At 36.9% G+C, this 21226-nt stretch overlaps 1 protein-coding gene across 3 annotated transcripts in view; it reads right to left on the reverse strand.

Moving 5' to 3' along the window:
* Positions 1-21226, reverse strand: part of LRBA (LPS responsive beige-like anchor protein) — a 406817-nt gene that overhangs the window by 352978 nt on the left and 32613 nt on the right. For all 3 annotated transcript variants that reach the window (XM_061993733.1, XM_061993732.1, XM_061993731.1), the window contains exons 3-5: positions 4779-5010; positions 4544-4644; positions 2256-2351 (exon numbers count right to left, since the gene is read on the reverse strand). In XM_061993733.1, coding sequence (XP_061849717.1) covers positions 2256-2351; positions 4544-4644; positions 4779-5010 — 429 coding nt within the window. The remainder of the gene's footprint in view (positions 1-2255; positions 2352-4543; positions 4645-4778; positions 5011-21226) is intronic.

Consider the following 21226-nt stretch of genomic DNA (forward strand, 5'->3'; position numbering starts at 1 on the left):
ATGAGAATGTGAGAGCAGCAACTTTGCAGACATCAAGGTCAGGGAAGAAGGAGGGGAGGTGGTGCTCCAGGTGCCAGCACAGAGGATCCCCTGCAGCCCATGATACAGCTCACGGTAAGGCAGGCCCTGTCCCTGCACCATGGAGGCCATGGTGGAGCAGAGATACACCTGCAGCCTGTGGAGGACTCCACTTAAGAGCGGGTGGATGCACCTAAAGGAGGCTGTGAAGAAGGCCTGTGGGAATCCTACACTGGAGGACTCTTGGCAAGATCTATGGACCCGTGAAGAGGAGCTCAGGCTACAGCAGGTTTGCTGGTAGGACTTGGATGGTGCACACTGGAGCAATCTGCACCACATTAAAGCGCCCCATGCTGGAGCAGTTTGTAGAAATCTCTGATGAGTGGAACCTCACGGTGGAGCAGGGGAAGAGTGTGAGGAAAAGGGAGCAGCAAAGACCAAATGAGCAGAATGCAACCCCCATTTCTCGTTCCCCTAAGCCACTCAGGAGGAGGAGATAGAGAATTTCACGTGACCATGAAATTATTAAGTCCTCCATCCACAGAGATGTTAGGAGGCGGGGCACTTTTTAAGAAGGAAATCTTAAAAGGCCCTGGAATAGGCCATCCCCACATGCTGTAAGACAACTCGCAGTTAAATCCAGTTCACAGCCAGTCATGAGTGGTATACCGCAGGGCTAAGAACTGGGGCCACTCCTGTTTAATATCTTTATTAAGGATCTGGATGAGGGCATAGAGTGCACTCTTAGTAAGTCTGCAGATGACACCAAGCTGGGTGGAAGTGTTGATCTGCTTGAGGGTTGGGAAGCTTTACAGAGAGATCTAGATAGGATGGATGGCTGGGCCTAGGCCAAGTGCCAGGCCCTGCACTTGGGCCACAACTCCCAGCAGTGCTACAGGCTTGGGGAAGAGTGGCTGGAAAGCTGCCAGGCAGAGAGGGCACCTGGGAGTGTTGTTTGACAGACAGCTGAACATGAGCCAGCAGTGTGTCCAGGTAGCCAAGAAGGGCAACAGCATCCTGGCCTGTATCGGGAACAGGAGGGAACTGACATTCCCCTGTTCTTGGCTTTGGTTGAGGATGCACCTCAAATACTGTGTCCAGTTTGGGGCTTCCATCTACAAGAAGGACATGGAGGTGCTGGAGAGAATCCAGAGAAGGGCTACCATCTATTAAAGAATTTGGAGTACATCTCATATGAGGAAGAGCTGAGGCATCTGGGGCTGTTTAGCCTGGAGAAAAGAAGGCTCAAGGGAGACCTTATTGCTCTCTACAACTACCTGAAAGGAAATTGTAGCAAGGCAGGAGTCGGTCTATTCTCCCTAGTAACAAGCAATAGAACAAGAGGAAATGGCCTCAAGTTGCACCAGGGGAAGTTCAGTCTTGATATTAGGAGGAACTTCTTCACTGAAAGGATTGTCAGGCATTGGAATGGGCTGCCCAGGGAGGTGGTGGAGTCACTGTCCCTTGAGGTGTTTAAGAGCCAGTTGGATGTTGCACTTAGGGAAATGTCTAGTGGTTGACAGGGCTGGGACAAAGGCTGGACTCGATGATCTTAAAGGTCTCTTTCAGATGAAACGATTCTATGATTCTAAGTTAGGAGGGAAGTTGAGCCCAGGAAGGAGAGAGAGGTGGGGGTAAGGTGTTTTAATATTTTTGTTTCTCATTACCCTACTTTGATTTGATTGGTAATAAATCCAATTCCTCATGTCAAGTCTGTTTTGCTTGCGATGGTAACTGGTGACTGATCCCCTGTCCTCATCTCAATCCACAAATCTTTTGTTATATTTTTCTCTTCATGTCCAGCTGAGGAGGAGCATGATAGAGCAGTTTGATGGGTAGCTGGTGTCCAGCCAATGTCAACTCACCACAAAGCCACTTTTGCACATACTGGATACCAAACACAAACACCACTCCCAAAGAAACATGAGATAGAAAAGCAAGCACTTTCTCCTTGCAATAAGATTTAACCAAACCAGTCTGCAAATAATTTTTTAAAGCCTCATTTATATCCATTCTTTATGTAACAGTATTTGTCCTTCTACAGTGACAATACACAGTTATTATAAGCATGATTTATTTAGGCATAATGTTGGTGTCAGGCAGAAAAAAAATACTCGGTTAAGACTCTACATCTATGACAATGACAAATGAGACTAAAGTACACCACAAATGAAAATAATCAATGGCTATAATAAAACAACAAATGAACAAACAAGAGACTTAAAATATCTACGTACTGCAGCACTTTTTCCTGGAAAGTTGAAGAAGGCATCAGGTCCATACTTCTGAGGCATGTGTTTTAACATAGACAATAACTTCCCAGCATGTGGTGGCTGACAAAGAAAATTATTACACTTGTAAATAAACAAAACAGACCTGCAAGAAAAAGAAATATTATACAGGCAAAAAATGAATTTTGACACATTTTAAAGCTCTGCACGTGATTCAGTTATATTTTCAAGAAACAATACTAACAGAGTGTCATGGATATCTTCACACAATATGCAGTAAGTGGACTGAAATACAATTATTTGGGTAACTAAATTAAGGAGTTAAAGACCAGTGTCGCTTTCATCCAGCACAAACTAAACTGACTCTGAATGTTGTTTCCTCCCTGTGCCTATTCATTCCCATCAGCTCTATCGTCTGTGTGGATGTGCAGGGAGCTAAAGAAAATTAACAAATCTGGTTGAAAACTAAATTAATACAAATGCAAACCAATTTTCAGTTACAGCAGTTTTGGACCATGGCTGCATGAAACCTGTGCCAGCATAAGGGAGATGGGGAATACCTAGCAAAAGGGAGAGGGAGGATCAGCAGAGAGGATTATTGTCATTAGGACTACAGTCATATACTAAAGTGGTTTCAGTTACATATATATCCCTTCACTGAGGTCCATGAAGAAAGACTCAAGTCTTAAGGGTAGTTTAGAGCACCTAAACTGAGTGCTTAGTTAGTGTGAATACTTAACACTTCCCCGTCACCACCCTAATTTTTATTGATTTTGCTGTAATACTCAGCAACTCTAAACTCCAAATCAATAACATGAGTACACAACAAGAGAAAGAGGGTAAATACTAGTCACAGAGACAGGATATTTTCTTTTATTAATCAATTACTTTCCAGTAAGATTATTTTTAATCTATGATTTTACACTTCTAATCTTTTCCTGAAAGTGCCTTTTTTCCCCTCTTGTAACTCTCTACCCTGTGAAAACTAAGCACTACACAATCCATTACAATATTTCAAATTTACCAAAATTATAATCAGACAAACGGTGTTTCATGAATCTGAATTAAATTCAAGAAAGAAACACTAAGAACTGCTTAGATGTCTTCAGCATTTAAGAATTCAACTAGGTAATTTGTGCTGTAGCCAAACACTTTGCATCTTTACAATCTTTACAGCATTGCTGATTTTAAGATTTATAGAGTTGTGCAACTCCTTTGCAATGCAACTGTGGCGTTTTTCTTTTCCTTTCCTCTATATTTAGTCTTTAATAAAGAAAGGAAATTAAATGTAAATAGCAGAGAGACAGGAAATGAAAAAGTTAATGTTACAGAGAACTTTAATTGATCTACAATTAAACAGACTCTGTAAGTTCAATTATTAAGTTTAAACCAACTATTAAGTTTAGAGTATTTTTATTTGAGGAAGTTAAGATCTCCAAATTTATATATTTCAAAGAGTCTTTTAAAATTTGCTATATTATTTGTGCATACTGGCTTTTATATTCATTTAAAAACTGTTTGCAGTCAACAAAGACACTGCCCTACCTTTTCTCCACACTAGGCAGACTATTTAGAGATAACAGGAGCTGAATTAAAATTTAAAGCCAGTAAAATGATTGTTAAAATAGTTCACAATTCCAGCAATAAAATAACTTTGTGGTAAAGAAAATTTTATCTCCTGGCCTCTACAACATATATAAATTTTTATTTTAGGGAAGGAACAGGGGACTTTCTCTTTTTCCAGTTCACACAGGAACAGAAGAAAACACATGATATTTTTCAGCTGGAGCTTATTTCCTTCATTTCAATTTCTGCCACAGATTCTCATTTTCCTAACTAGATTTTTTTTTCAAGCTCCAGGTAAAGAATAACATGAAAATAGGAACAAACTGAACTGCCTATGTTGACTTTTTCATTTATTCCTCTCTTTTTTCTTCAAAAAACATTTTAATCTTTTTTTTCTTTAATTTCATATTATTGGAATTACAAAAATGCAAGCGTTAATAAAACTAATTGCTTAAAGCCACCAGATTATTCAAAGGACTTCAAAATGACCAATCCAGGCCATAGATACAGGAGGAAATTCAGTTTCATCACTGTTCCATTCTCTGTACCTTAATTGCTTGTGAGTAAAAAGGATTCATTGATATAATATCAGAAAGCATCCCGTATTTCTTTGTACATTTAAAAATTTCTTTATTATAAAGATTTTCAAAAAGTCTTTTAACTTGTGAACATTAGGAAAAATATAAACAATACTACATAATCAGTTTCAGTTTTGTTGTTTCTTTTACCCATCTCCCTTTTTCTCCTTGAAGCTTGCTGAAGAATAACTTTAGCTCTCGAACCGTCAAGTTATAGCTAGCCAACACACCCAGCATATCCACTAAAAGATCTGAAAAGGAAAAGAAAAACAATATAATTGCTTAATAAAATGAAGTGTCAACTTTCTATCAGTTATTAAATGTTTCCTTTAGATTTTTACATAAAAGGACTACAGTTTGAGTCAGACACTGGGTGAAGTTGTACCTGCAATCATGTTGTCAGCTCTACTAATCCTCTTGAGCACTTGTTCAACGAGCCCCACTTCCGTACATGCTTGTAGATTGCGTATACTCTTTTTCAAGATTGCTGTAAACATGCTCCACACCTCAGCCTGGCAGGTAACATCACACTTGTCCAGCAAGTCTACCATGCAGGTGATGCCCTCTCCTTCTTGGATGATAAAGTTCATTTCCAAGTCAAAGTTGCCCCCAACAAGCTTTCAGACAAAAGGTTAAAAAAACTTAAGACAATTGTATAAAGTTACTCATTCTGCAAGAAGAAAGCAATCAAAGATGTAAGCGAAAAAAAAATCATAATGAGACTGATAGCATTATATCAAGTCTTACTCTTCTTCTGTTTCAAGTTCCATTGAGTGACTTCAACAAGGTGTCACCTACTATCAGACAATTGTGGCAGAAGAACATTTTGGTACTTTAAGATACAGATGTCCTGAGCTGCACCACACAGTTGAAAAGTAAAGAGAAAAAGTGAGTGTTGCAAAACAGGTGAGAGCCAAGTCAGCTAAGATACCTTAAATGGCCCGGAGTGACCCTAAAAGCTTTCCTTTCAATGTGCTTAAAACTCCTCAAGTAAGAGGGCCATTCTAGCCAATTCAATTGTGCTGATTCACATCAGAAATATCGCCACTTATAGATACTTGAGAGTAATTTCTGAGATACTGAATAAAGATGGTTAAGTATTAACTGCCAGTTCCATAAGCAGGCATAGGTACTAAAAGGAAGAAAAGACTTGTGATATTAGCATGAATATTAAATAGCAGCACTGTCTGAAGCCTTTCACTATGCTTTGGCTAAGGCACTTAAATGCTGTAGTTATTTCAGGCCTCCTAGGTGCAGGATTTGTTTGAACATACTCTAAGTAACTAACCATATATGCATGTGCCAAGTAGGTGGAGGGGGTAAGGAAATAACTTCATTCTCATTTGTGTACTCAAAAGAATAGAAATTCCCATTGAAGGAAAGATGGATTGTACTAAGTCCAATTACCTCCCTCCACTTTTTAAGATTTTGTTGGACTCTAGAACTGTCAGTACATAAACAGGAATTCAGATAGTATTGACTCAAATTATCAAAATGGATGGATGATCACAAGTATTTTACCTCGTTCTCTCTTCTACAAGTTTGTCTAACAAAAGACATTATCCTAAATGTCCTAAATGTTGCTCTCTCCACAGGCTTTGACCACTAACAGCTTCAGTAGCATAGCACGAAGCCATAGCACATTAAAACTGCCCCAAAGCACACACACTAACTTGTTTCCATATTAGCTCCAACAATGTCTCTCAGCTAGTTGGGATCTGAAGATAAACTTACCCAACAGAACAGAATATACACTCTTCATTAACTACAGAAATTGCCATACATTTTCCTCAAGTGTCTAAATCTTGTCACTATGAAGAAGCAATCTTTGGTCTTCTAGGCATAAATCAGTAATGCCACATACCAGAAGAAGCCAAGAAAGTTACTCCTTTTATGACAGAATAGACAATGTCTCATGGCAAAAATTCCTAAACATTAAGTTACACTTTCCCATTTTCTCCCTTCTTGGTCATGAAAAATAATTATGCAATTTACTATCAGATGCTTCCTTAATATCAAGGGAAACTGCAGGATGTGAATGGGAAGACATGAATTATATTCCCAGCTTCTCTACATCAACTCATGCTGTCAACTCAAACAAATCTATCAAGTCATTCTCTAAGCCTCAGTTTTCCCTTTCCATAAGATGGAGCAGAGATCTACCTTAAGAAAGCTCTTTAAGGTAGAATTCAAGGGAGAATGCTGAGCAGAATGAATTAACACAGAATTATTGCAAAAACAATGCAAAGGAAGAAGCACACCCTCCTTAAAAAAATAAATTAAAATATTTTTTAAAAACCTCAACTTTTAAACACATAAAATTCATAAGCAACATTACACTTTCTTTTACATTAAATTTATCATCCTCTACAAAACTAAGTATTCCTCAAGAAGTCACTCACTCTCACCATCAAGGTAAGAGACAACAAAAAATATTGCATTCTGTATACAGATAGAATAGCTGAAGGTTATATTCTAGCCACAAAACACATGCTAATTCTTAACAAGAAACCCAACTCCTTGTGCATTTGGTTTTAACTATCAGCCAACCATCCATTATCACACCAAAACCACATATGGCAACTAGAGGCGACCTCACCTTCACCCTATAGTCTATATCACCAATCTTTCATTTTTGGCTAGATGCTCTATTATCAGTAACCACCCATCCAGGAAGCTGTCAAATTAGGTTTCCAATCTCATCTGCAAATATAAGCATTTCAGTAAGTACATTCTAGAAATAATATGCTATGGTAGAAATAATTACTGTTTTAACATTTCCTATAAGGGAATTGAGGACAAAAGAACTGACAGAGAAAGCAATATACCAAAGGCACAGCACAGTTGATGTACTATATGTATGCATACCCATTAGATTCACATAAGCACACACACTCTCCCCCCACAGTATGTCATATTAACCCTTTCTAATGGTGACTTGAAACTGATCAACCTTCAAAACACAAATTTGTTTCCAATGACAGGGATCATAATCCAGGTCTGTGCATTGGCTAGTTATTATCTGAGCTGCAGTAATGGCTCTGCACAGCAAATGTAATCTTCCCAAATGTCACAGTAAGTTATGAATATCTGAGCAGCTTAATGCACCTTACTAGCCATGAAGTGTGAGAAGGTAATCTTATTACCTTTTTTATGGTTGTATTTTTTTGAATAATGTAGCCTTTGAACTGATGTATAGTCTTTCCTTGCACTTTAGCATGATTTGGTCTCCTATGTCGCACAGTACATTTTTCAAAATTCTCCAATTCCACCTATTTTAAGTCCTATGCTGAGCTGCATAAACAATCTTTATAGCAACCTACTGGGTGGCATAACATTTTCTTTCTTCGGCATGTGGAATTAAGTGTAAGTTTACAGGAATGGTTTTAAAGCAGTTAAAGTATTCAAATGCATCCTCACAATTTTTTAACTATACAGTCAAAGAGCGTGATTTTTTTACCCCTTAGAGAATCAAATTAATGAGAAGTCAACATAACAGCACCAAATATAAAATAGCACCACATCATTTCTAAATAGAAATAAAAAGTCAATTCAAACACGAGACCTCTCTTTGCAACAAACCTTTCATCTAACATAAAATGGAGGAAGTAGTCCAAAAAAGAGATGGTGCACTCTTTGAGTAAGCAACTACTAAACTACAGTATGCAGAAAATAGCTCCAAGTAAAGACAGTTAAAGGTCCACCTTCCTGAAAGATCATGATCTAGGTTATAAATCTATTTCAAAGTAATTTCTCCTAGTGGTAGTTATAAATTGTTTCAAAAGCTTGTAAGAAAACATGAGAAAAAATATTTTCATGTCCAAGACTGCAATTAGCATTTCTCCTGCAAAAGCCAAATTGGCTGTACTTGGGAGAAATACAGTGCTGGATCTCCACAGTTTTACCTCAAAGCTCCAAGACTTTACTTCTGCAGAGCTTCCTCATCCATCTGCTGACTAGATAACCTACCTGTCAAAACAAATGTACTTGGTTCGTTCTCTAAAGCCCAGATGAAAGAACTGTTAACCAAAGAATCTTTTCTTTAAGATGCTGATTTTGTAACCTCAGAATTATTTCTTTAGAATGTCCAAAACAATGAGTACAGACAACGTCTATCCACTGAAAATGCTAATCCCAATAAGAAAAAAATTGCAGTCAAATAGGACAGCTTTATCTCAGTAAAAATTCTAAAAGTTTGTGCCTATTAAGAACTCACACAGCTGTGTGCACACAGCTATGATTGCACAAAATCTTCTATTGGTAAGACTAAGGCACTTAAACAAGATAAATATCAAGAAAAATGTGAAGCTAAACCATCTTCCATTTCAACAATTAAAGATTTTACATACACCCTACATTTTACCTCTGTTAACAAAACAGCTGTGTTATCCAAAATAGTTCCATTCTTAATGCAATTTTACATCACGTCACTCAATTCATGATTAAAAAAAAAAATCCTACAAAATTTAAACCCCATATTTTTCTTCCCTCCCACAATGCAATTTGAATGTAGCTCCAAGAGAACACAACCACAAAAATAAGTTGGATTCATTTTAGTCATTATGCTTCTGTGTAACAATAAATATAATATTCTTTGTCTATCACCAATGTAATAACTCACATCCTGGACTCCATCCTCTTTCATATACTCAAAAACTCCAAACAAACATTAATTCACACCAGCACATGCCAAAGATTTGAGAAGAACTAAAACCTCTTTAGAACAAGGATCTCATAGGATCATGGGTGATCCCAAGCCAGTTAAATTCCCTGAGAGCACACAATAAACAGCAAAAGTCAATACTGTGGTACACACTCTTAGTGTGACAAAAAGATAGTTAAGATTTGGAAAAAAAGACAAAATAGCTGGGGAAAAAGATTAACTGATATATACAAATGTGCAGCAATCCATTCTCTGCCCCTCAGTCTTTTCCAACACTAACGGAACACTTGGAGGTGAGAACATATTAAAACATGAGCCCTAAGAGGAGATTTGGTAAGAAAGCCTATTGCTGGTTTGGATAAATATATTAAATAGTGACATTAGCATGAATGTCAAGTCAATGAAATCATGACAAACAGGACTCAGGCCCAAAGAGGTCATAGGGAGGCAAGAAAGGGACAGAAAAAGTCTGGATGGCAACCTTTCTTTCTTCAATATATTGCCACTATATCAAGCATAATGTTACCAGAAAAACTAGACAAAGCACAAACAACTGTGGGAAGACCCATTCATGAAAGGCGAGGTCATAACCTTCCAGCGAGAGGCACATGATTTAAAGTCATTTGCTACCTTAGCTCAAAGTAACATGAGACCATGCATATGCCAGTGAACTGTGACTCTTCCGCAGTAGGAATGATTCTATTCCATCTTCTTCTGTAAGTATCCTTTTTAATTTTACTCCAACTTTCCATTTGCTTTCTTCTATGTACAAAAACAAAACAAACAAACCAAACAAACAAAAAAAAATCAAACAAACCAATCAAAACAAAAAAACCAAACCAACCAAAACAAAACAAACCAATCAAATAAAAACAAAACAAAACAACCAACCAAAACAAAACAAACCAACAAAAACAACCAAACCAACCCAACCCAACTCAACCAAGAGCAAAGAGGTATTTCTTGTACAGAAAACCATAAACTTCTCCTGCTGATATCTCAGGCTGAAGTCACCAGTTCTCCCCATGTAACACTACTCAACAGCTACAATACAAAATAAGAATACTAATAGTACTGATCTCTGCTTTCTAAGGAAAAAAGGACATCAAAATAAAGGAAAAACAAACAAACAAGTACCTTGCTTTTCCCTTATTACCTGTTTTCTCTCCTGTTGCCTACATCCTCATCTACCTCACAAATAAGAAAGGTCCATTTTAAACCAGGCATATGAATAGTGGCATTGCATCACAACATTGTGATGCTGTTCTATACTGTAATTAATTGTTAATGACTAAAATTGGATCATTCAGGAAAAATAATTCTCATTGTTTCCTTTCATAGTGATGTAACATGAATGTTCTCTATTAAAATAAAATTTCTTCTGCCTAAAAGTACATTTTACAAGCACCCACAAGGTGTTAAGAGTCCACTACTGCCACCTAATGTTGTACATGAAACCGTTAGCCCAGCATTACACGTTTTTATTACAGTATCTCAGCATAGTATAATTCTCCTCCTCCCCAAGACAGCTTTACATCAGCAGCTTATACCCCATGCTCTGTCACAATGAGGCTGCAAGCCATATCTCCAGGAAATAAGACTGAATAAGATTTCAAATTAGCAGAACAGTTTACATTTAAGTTTTGTCTTATATGAAACCAGAGTTTTTTCAACTAAGCAATTGTTAACTACAGAAGCCACACAATTTATCCAATTCACACAGGAAAAGGAGCAAATCTCTTATCCAGATAATCTGAGACATAAAACATTTCATTAAAACTTTTATTTTAAAAGGCACTATAGTCTATAGGTACATTAAAATTACTCTCTCAGACAAAACAACAAATGCAAAAAAGTAAAATTCTTATCCAGATCAGTACAATACATCTGAAGCATCCTTATAACATGGTGGTAATATTTACCTATTGATTCCTCCTTCCTAATAGAAGAGGAAAATGAAAATGTTTTTTAAAATAATTACGCTGTAGTGAATGATGTTGTATTTACCCTAGATAATAATCTAGCATTTTCACTCTGTTTGCAAGCATTTTTTACATCAAATTAGTCCACTAACACAATTAAAATTTAGTCCAATTTGTAGTGGGTAGTTAAAGCCCCCATGTAAGCAGAGCAATACAAGGAAGAATTAGCCCTATAAAGTGTTTTTAAACACAAAGGCAAGGGCACTATAAATGTCAAATTTCATATATATTGGATTTGAATCTGTTCTTAAAAAAAATTCTAAAAGCTTTTTCTAGTGTGTACCAAAACATTAAATTCAACATCTTATAAAGGGAAACAATTTCTGTTTTAAGCTAAATAATTAGCAAAGCTAAATTTTATCCTAAAAAAAACCAAAACAATTCTACCTTTATTTTATCAGTTTTGTACACATTAAAAAGTTATCTCAGTACGAACTTTTAAATTAAAAAAAAGTTTGACAGGGTTAGTTTAGTGGTTACACTCTATGATGTTGAAGGTCTTTACCAATCAAACAGTTCTATGATTCTATGAAATACCATGCTTGAACTCAAAATAGTTACAATAGCACTCCATACATTCATGCACAGTTCTGTCTTCCTTTTCAGAAATTCAACAACAGCTTTCAAAAATGAAAGACATGGACAAGTCTACTAGGAATTTTACCCTTCTCCCAACCTTTACTGGCCCATAAGAAGTGGGACAAACAATATAAAAAGGATTGCCAAGAACATGGTACAAAATACAAATACTAGGGGCCCGGGAAATCAACCAGTCTCTGACACAGAGTAAACGATGGATATATCCAGCGAACCTGCAGGCCACTGGACAAGACTGAAGAATAGAGGTCACAGTATAAAAACTATTTCTCAGTGGATTTTGTCTGAAGCACAACACTGAGCATAGAGGCCCTTTCCTCCTGAGGAAGCCATGCAATGTCTATTTCAAATCTCTGAGGCAAGAAAGGACTACTAAGTTGATTTTTTGCAAATAAAACAACTTCAAAGCAAAATTTCACCACACTCCAAATAATGGCAGTTTTCAAAGTTCGGCTTATATTATAGTTCTGAGGAGATTTTAACATAAATATAGACCACATCTAAATCCAGTTGAAATGTGTATCTTTCCAGTATCCATATTAAGAGCATTAAATTCTGGAGGATTTTTAATTATAATCTTTTTCAGTGTACCTTAACCTGTGATATCACTTAAGACACACTGGAAAGATATGACTCCAAGAGGTTTAATAATATGCAAATTTGTAGCTCCATACGGGAAATGAAATATCCTAAATCTTTACATCACATCAGATTCATATGTGTATTGAAAGCAAATAAATCACCTAAACCATGATACAGAGAATCTTTTTAAATTTGCATTTATCTACAGTAAATACTGCCATGTTCTTTAATAGCTTTCTAGTGCAATCTTAGCAAACTAATGATTTATGGGTTTGACATTTTAAAAATAAGAAATCTGTCATTTTATGACACCCAGTAGAAAGTCAGCTCAAGTTACATTACTCTGAATTTAAACTCAGATACAAGAAACACAAAAGCACTGTACTATCCTATCCGTTTCATTATCCCAGCACTCTCCCTAACTACACTTCTAAAAGTTACCTAACACTTCTACATTAACGTACAACAACATTAAAAATAGAGGGTTTTTCCACGATGCAGGATCAATATGTTATTCATCAATAATATAAGTTTTTGTCAAGTCTGGAAATACCACTCATCAGCAAATGAAAACAATCTGCTATATGCTGAAACAGACTAACCATACCTTAGTCACCAAGCTACACAGGTCTGCATTCCGTCCTATCTTAACCCTTCTCCTCAAGGAAGGAGATCAAAAGATAACATTTCTAATATCCTAAGAATCAAAAAGTCCAGAATGAGGAACAAACCACATAGTCAGGATCACTTTACAGAGAATGTCCTGCTTATATCACACCTGAGCAAATATAACTGTACGTTTACATATACTTAAAAATATGGGTCTACAAAGAAGTTAAATAGGTGAGAAAAGTACATTGACTACCACTGCCAGAGAAGACAGTCTTCTCTTCCAAAGACTATTGAAGGGAAAAAAAATCAAGTATAACAATACAAGAAAAAACTATTTCACTGTTCAAGTGAGGGAGCACTGGCACAGGTGTAGAGTTTCCTTTTCTGGAGGCCTTCAAAACCTGCCTGGACCTGTTCCTGTGTGACCTGATCTAGGCAGACCTGCTTCAGCAGGGGGATTGGACTAGATGATCTCTATAGCTCCCTTCCAACCCCCACCATCCTATGATTCTATGATTTGGATATATACCTGATAGCCATCTATGAGTGCATAACTGGCTGGCTAGATGAGGGGAGAGCAGAAGATGTCATCTGCCTTGACTTTAGCAAGGCTTTTGACACTGTCTCCCATAACATCTTTATCAGAAAGTTCAGGCAGTGTGGCTTGGATGACTGGACAGTGAGGTGGATCAAGAGCTGGCTGAATGACAGAGCCCAGAGGGTGGTGATCAATGGCACGAAATTGAGTTGGAGGCCTGTGGCCAGTGGAGTTCCTCAGGGATAGGTTCTGAGGCCAGTCTTGTTCAACATCTTCATCAATGACCTGGATGAGAGGACAGAGTGAACCCTCAGCAAGCTGGCTGATGACACCAAACTGGGAGGACTGGCTGATTCCCCAGAAGGCTGTGCTGCCATTCAGTGGGATCTCGACCAGCTTGAGAGTTCGGCAGAGAGGAACAACAAGGACAAGTGCAGAGTCCTGCATCTGGGGGGGAACAACCCCATGCACCAGGACAGACTGGGGGTTGAACTGCTGAAGAGTAGCTCTGAAGAGAGACCTGGAAGTCTTAATTGATAATAAACTAAACATAAGCCAGCAATGTGTCCTCGTGGCCAAGAAGGCCAACGGCATCCTGGGATACATCGAGTGTGGCCAGCAGGTCAAGGGATGTTCTTCTCCCGCTCTACTCTGCCCTGGTGAGGCCTCATCTGGAGTACTGTGTCCAGTTCTGGGCTCCTCAGCTCAAGAGGGACGGAGAACTTCTGGAGAGAGTCCAGAACAGGGCCACCAAGATGATCAGGGGACTGGAACATCTTTCCTATGAGAAAAGGCTGCGGGAACTGGGGCTGTTTAGTCTGGAGGAGACTGAGGGGTGATCTTATTAACATTTATAAATATCTAAATTGTGGGTGTCAGGAGGTTGGGACATCCCTTTTTTCTGTTGTAGATGGCAACAGGACAAGGGGTAATGGGATGAAGCTGGAACACAAAAAGTTCCACTTAAATCTAAGAAAAAACTATTTCACCGTGAGGGTGACGGAGCCCTGGCATAGGCTGCACAGAGGGGTTGTGGAGTCTCCTTCCTTGGAGGTCTTCAAGACCCGCCTGGACATGTTCCTATGTGACCTATCTAGGTGAACTTGCTTTTGCAGTGGGGTTGGACTAGATGATCTCTAAAGGTCCCTTTCAACCCCTACCATTCTATGATTCTACCTGAACCAATTTGCCCATAAATTACTTCTTCTAATGTGCTTAGAAAGCTACCTTTTTTTAATTACTTAAATGGAAAAGATTACCAAAGAAGTATGTTTTCCTCCAGCCACACCAGTGTGCAAAGACAGTAATAATAACTCAATAAGAAATCATTTTTAAGAGGCTTTCTTCAAAAACTTAATTTTACTAATCATTCAATTAATTATTGCTTTCTTTCTGTTTGATGAGGAAATCACAGTTGTGGTAAGCCTCTTCCAATTATAAAGCAGTACAAACAATTACACAGTTATTCTTATGTATACCACATATACTGAACAGAAACACAACTAAAAATATATAGACCCACAACATGTTACTAATGTACACTAATATATTGTGTTTGACCTTCTGAAAATTGTAGCTTCCTAAGCTAAGAAAACTAGAAAAAAATTAATCATCCTTCTCAAAAAAAAGTCTTCCAGTACGTTCAAAGTGAGCTACACGTACGCCTGAGGGTGTAAAGAAGGGAGGGGACAGGGGTGCACAATAATCCTCTGGGGTGGAGAAAGAAAATAATTTTGTATCCTTGCTAAATAAAGTTTTTAAATTAAAAATAGTTTTTAGTTTAGGCTTCTCTCACTCTTTTCAATTTCTATTTTTGTATGGTTTATAAAGTACATAAGCTACTAATACAGAGGTACATAAATGTAATTTATAAATAAATAGCTATCCATTTATGAGGGCATACATACTAAAAAATTTTTTACTGATGCATCATGCAATCAAAAAATTTGAAGATCACTTCACTAGATGCTAGAGAAAAGACAATATCTCCCAATATTTTTCTACAAAAACAATATATCTCTCTCATATTTTACAATGGATTGGCAATGGGGGTGATGGAAGCCACCTTCTTGCAAGTCTTATACAAGTGATCCTTCACATAACTTCATAAGTTTTGAGTTAAACTGGATATGTAAAATTGCAAAGTACATTATTAAGAAACTGTGTTAAAAAATTAATTCTAGGAGTAAAACACAGTTATGAGTTTATTTTAGGAAACATATTTGAAAGTGTTTTGCCAGTTTGTAGAGACTGGGGGGTAATAGCTACAAGTAAAGTAGAAAGGTGAAAGGAACAAAGGAAGTCACAGAAGAGGAACAAAACAGAATGTGTTCTAAACACGGAATTGTACAAGAATAGCAAGGAATAACCTTACAAAGGGAACAAAATGAAGCTCAGTAAATTCAAGAAAGAATACAAGACTAGGTGAGTAATGTTTACTTATAAAGCTCCAGTAGGTTTTATCAGATTACCAACCATAATGTTAAATATACCCTCTCTTACTGAAAGTTGCAGCCCTCATATAGCACACGGTAGAAGCAAATGTGTGTCAGCTTCCCAACTACCATCACATTTCATAGATCAGCAGATTAATGGCAGAGAATTTCAGCATAACTAAAGGCACTGGGTTACAAATCCCAACAGATACTAAGAACCAGCACATCTGTTACTGTCATTTCTGACACTGCCTCAGTCCACAACAGCTGGAAAACACTACACTTGCCTTCTCTTGGCAAAGATTGCTGCCACAGTTAAAGCAAAACCAGTTAAGAGCTTGGATGTAAGACATGCTACAGAATAACACTCAGATTTCACTGTTGCCATCTTTATAATTTTCTGTATCTGTAATCAACATGGCAAAACCATGCATATGATCTTGACTAGAATAGAAGGGTGCCTAGAATAAATTTTCATTTATTCTTACCAAAAAAAGACTTTTTTTTTTCCTTCAGATTCCACCCTCACTCCCCCTCTGAATATACCACTACATTGTTACAAGTTTTAAAAAATCTATTACTGGAAGCCAGTGCATTAAAATAATAAAGATCTTAAAGAAGGAAAGCACAAGACTCAACCAAAAGGATCAAGAGATTCATTGTCTTACCAAACATCAAGTCAGTAATATTTGACTGAGCTCAAAGACCAACTACTAGCACTGGTGCTCAATTCTTCTTTTCAATCTAAGCATGTCCATGCCCAAGAAGTATAGCCAGCACATCCATACTGTTCATGGATGCAAGAGTGAAGGCAGTGACCAGATCCACTACCGTCACAACTATGTTTCGATGACCTCCATCCACCTGAATTTTTATAACAGCAAGAATGGCATTGCTAAACTGATGATTTCTACCAACTACACCAGAAGAAAAAGGTGTCTGTGGGAGAAGAGATACATCAATAAAGCCTCCACAACTAGTCCATTTTCTCTTTTATTTCTTTTGATTCCAACAAAGCAATACTAAAAGCAAGGATAGAAATGTGACTCTGCCACTTAATGTTTGGTACAAGTAGTGTACATTTCCATGTTTGCAAAAACATTTTAAAATCCTTCTCCTCAACTTGCCACAACACGGTTTTCAGTTTGGTTGGCTTTTTTCCTCCATGTTATTAAAGCTATTACTCTGAGGCTCTACAACCCCTCAATTTATCTCTGTCTCTTCTCTCAGCATATAGGCGATGACTGAACTGAAAGTCTCCAAGGAATAGTTACAACAGTAAAGAACAGAAAAAAAAATCCAAAACCACAAAGACACAAACAAGACAAAGACTACTAGTGTTGCATATGCTATCACTGCTCCCTAACAAGTACGCCCTCCTGTTCATCATGTCCTCACTCTTCCTCCTGGTAAGTGCTTCTCCTAATAAATTCCAGTTGTTCTTTTCAGAACTCTCTATTACAATTCTTTCCCTCTTTGGCATTTTTCCCCTTTTCCATTTCCATAGAAAATAACATAATTCTGACTTAGCTATACAATATCTGCCTGTGTGTTTAGCTAAGGTGCCCTGCCCATCCAGTTCACACCCCACTTTACCAGTTCCTCTGGGAGAGCCATCTCCTACATAGGCCAGAGTGCCAACTACTTACACAACATGTCCTATGCACAGAATGGAATTCTGATACAACCAAGCTCATTTTACCTGCTGCCTAGAGTCATAATTTAAGTTAGATCTAAAAAGACAATATCCTCAATACAATCACAAACTAAATTCCGTTTGATTTTTTTTAAGTTTTGCAATCCAATACTACCAACAGCAACTGTCTGGTGTTCTTCAGAAAACCTGGCAAGAGCCTCTCTCTCCCCTGTGATCAACTGCAGTTTAGACTGGGGGAAGAAACAACTCTCAGACAAAAGGGGGTTGAATTACAGCTGGAAGCAAGCATTTTTAGCCAGTAAAGCTAGCATTTGCTAAGGCTTGACCTCTCATATTTTTAATTTTAAAAGAATTTCATTAAATATCAAATTCAACAGATTTGATGAAAATTACAACAAAAACACAGCACTAATCGAGTTCTCATCATTCCTTCATCAGCACTGTCCCATCATATGTTCGAACTTGTAAGAAAAAAAGGTTTGTTTTGGAATTACTACACTCATAAGAATTAAAAAAATTAGAAGGATGCTTAAATATCTTCCCCAGACACAAATCTGCAAATCAAAACTATATTATTATCCATGAGTGAAAATACACATAACCTGAAAAGGGCTACAGCCAAATAATGCAGGAGTGTCTGAAATGGTGTTTCCTAGAATACTCTTTTTTTCTGTGATTAACTGAAAAATAAGTCTTGCTTCAGTGAGACAGTGAAGGAAAGAACATCTGCCACTATGAAAAGTTACTCAACTTGAACACAAAGAAAGTATTATTACAAAAAGAGGTTAATATCATCAAAATAAAGATTAGTATAACATTTTTAGCAAAATCTTGTATTTCATTCCATCTCCAAATTATTTTCCTTTCTTTTTTTTGTGATAGCAGGCAGTGTAGTCCTATATAATTCCCTTCCAATTCTAAAAGCAGTAGAAACTCGTAATAAAAAAAAGAACATGTAATCATGTTCCTAGTTTCTCAAAATCTGACCCTCCTATAAAAATTATATTTATTTACTAAAACAAGTTTCAAAGAAAACACATAATGTATCATAGTCATGGACTCTGGGACTGCAAGGGTAACTACAGAATTATAAACAAAAAGTCCTTTAGAAATGATAGTGGCATGTTTTGCCAAGCAAGTTCAGCACTAAAAGGAATCACAGATGCATTCCTCAATGTTTATCAACTCAAGTACTTAGCAACAATATTTCCTGGCGCTTTCTACACACGTAAATATTTATTTACCAGAGAAAGAGATTTCCCAACAAAACAACAGAAAAAGCAATTATCATGAAAATCATAAAACAAGAAATAAGCTTTGGAGACAGGGACCTGGTAACAGTGTGAATAGTGGTCTCTTATGTGTGAAGCAAAGACTGGCAAAAATATCTCCATTATCTGACTGCAAATAATAGAATATCTTGAAATTCATGAATACATGTGCCTTTAAAAAAGGGAGTGGAGGAAACAGAACAAAGGTCTTTAAGATTAAAGTTTCCTTTTTCTTTCAGCCTACACATTTCCTTTTGTTCCATGTAACTTTGGAGCATATTATCTGCCCTAACAAAACGCTACTACAAAGACAGATATTCTTCTGCACAGCTCACCATACTTTTCCAAGCAGAAAGACAACTTCAATGTGGTAGCTGCGACTTCATGAGATTAAAGTACCATTCAAGTTACATCAACTTTATCTACACACTACCTTTTTGTGATTTTTTTTGTCAAAGATATGTCACTGCTCCAAAACTCCTGTTATAATGTACACATTTCTGTGTAAGGCATATCCAAATTCACTAGTTTCCTTCAAACTAGGCATTCCTACAGCTTAGAGTACATTTCTCTACATACAGCTCACAGTGTTTGTAGTTTTTCCATTCTTCTGCTTCTGCATTGTATTTCAAACTTTTATTATCAGTACAAAGTAAGTGTATTTCATTATGTGGTCCCTTTTATTATTTTCATAATGTCTGTCTTAAGACTTCTATAGTGCCTCAACACAGTAATAATTTAATAACTGCAAGTAAGAAAAATAAAAGGTATCAAAGAATTTAGTGAAACGTCACATGATCAAATCTACAAATAGACTTCTTTTTTTTCTTTTTTAAAAATACTGATTAAAAAGTACCCTATCAACAGGGAGAAATGCAGATTACAGAAAACAAGTTCAAAGAAGTTACATTCTTACAGTTACATGAGTTACATGAGTCTGTAACATGAAGTTACATGAGTCTGATTCATTTACATACTAAGTTGTACAGGAAACTACAAGATCTTTAAATAGGTTTCCTAAAAAGAGAGTCAGTTTAATTTATATCAATATAACCAAGACATAGTACATGAAAAGCTGATATGAACCCACTGGTAGTCTATGAACCTCATTGCTGTATGCTCACGTCTCTTTTCCTCTATTGCAATAATTTATTGACATTTTACCATGAAAATATTTTTTGCAGTGGACTCAACAAAAAGTGCAGCTGCTCCTACTTCCCATATTTCTTAAAAGTCACAGCCACCCACGTCTCCAAACTTCATGAGGTTCTGCAGAGGTGTGTGTTAGTCTCTTTGCCTCAGTAAGAAGTGATGGGACAGGAGAAAATGGCCCCAAGTTGTGCCAGGGGATGTTTAGATTGGATATTAAGAAAAATTCATTTAGTGAAAGGGTTGTCAAGCACTGGCACAGGCTGCCCAGGGAAGTGGTTGAGTCACTGTCCCTGGAGGTATTTGAAAGAGATATAGTATTTAGACACACTGTTTAGTGGTGGCCTTGGCAGTGCTGGGTTAACGGTTGGACTCATGGATCTTGAAGGTCTTTTCTGAACTAAACAATTCTGCAATTCTATGTGTTCTAAACAGACAGAAAATTCTAACATTTGAGTTTTTTACATTTTTAACTGCCAAAAACCATTATTTAATTAGTGAAAGATCCCCTACCACTTATTCTACACCTGGTTAACTTGATCCCTCCAAAAACTAAAGAGGCTTGAAATCAAACACATAGGTCAGATGCCCTCTTTGCTTCTCAAAAAAAGAAACAATTAATGGTGACAGCTGAATGCAGGCATAGTGGTTGGAAAAGAAGGTTAGCTGCCACTGCTAGGAGTAATAAAATACTGCTAGGAGTAATAAAATATTGAATTTCATGATACTGCCTTCAAAAATTACTTAATTTTAGTACGTAATAATTAATTTTAAATAGTTTAGAAATGAATTATCAAGTGTCATAACTAGAATAAGACTGTTTCACAACTGGCAAACAGGATGGGAATGTATACTCCAAAACCTACTTCAATCTCAACTATGACGTATTTTATGTATTGCTTCTTTCAAATGTTTGGATCATGGAAACAAGCGGTTCTTAGTGTAAAGCAAAACCCACACAGGTACTTGAGCACTCATTTCAGTGCATAGTAGTTATTTAATCTACAATAAAGAGCAAGTGCAAATTAGTCATTTACATTTCCTCAAAACTTAAGACTTTGTGTCTTAAGTTTTATTCGTAACAAATTTATTCTTAACTTCTCCCATCAATTCTGTAAATGATGATTTATTCAGACATTTGTTTAGTGATTGTGGACCCACAAGTTTACATACAGGAAGTTTTTTGCTTGTTTCACGTTTTTGTCTTTTTCCATTTGTAAGAAAATGTCCATACAAACAATCCTGTATCAACAGCATTGCATTCTAACCTGTGTAGTATTCCAAGCTGTAAAACACTCATTTCCTCAGAAATACATCTTTTGTCTTTTTAGAATTGTTATTGCAAGA

The sequence above is a fragment of the Colius striatus genome, chromosome 3 (assembly GCF_028858725.1).
Source record: "Colius striatus isolate bColStr4 chromosome 3, bColStr4.1.hap1, whole genome shotgun sequence".
NCBI lineage: Eukaryota > Metazoa > Chordata > Aves > Coliiformes > Coliidae > Colius > Colius striatus.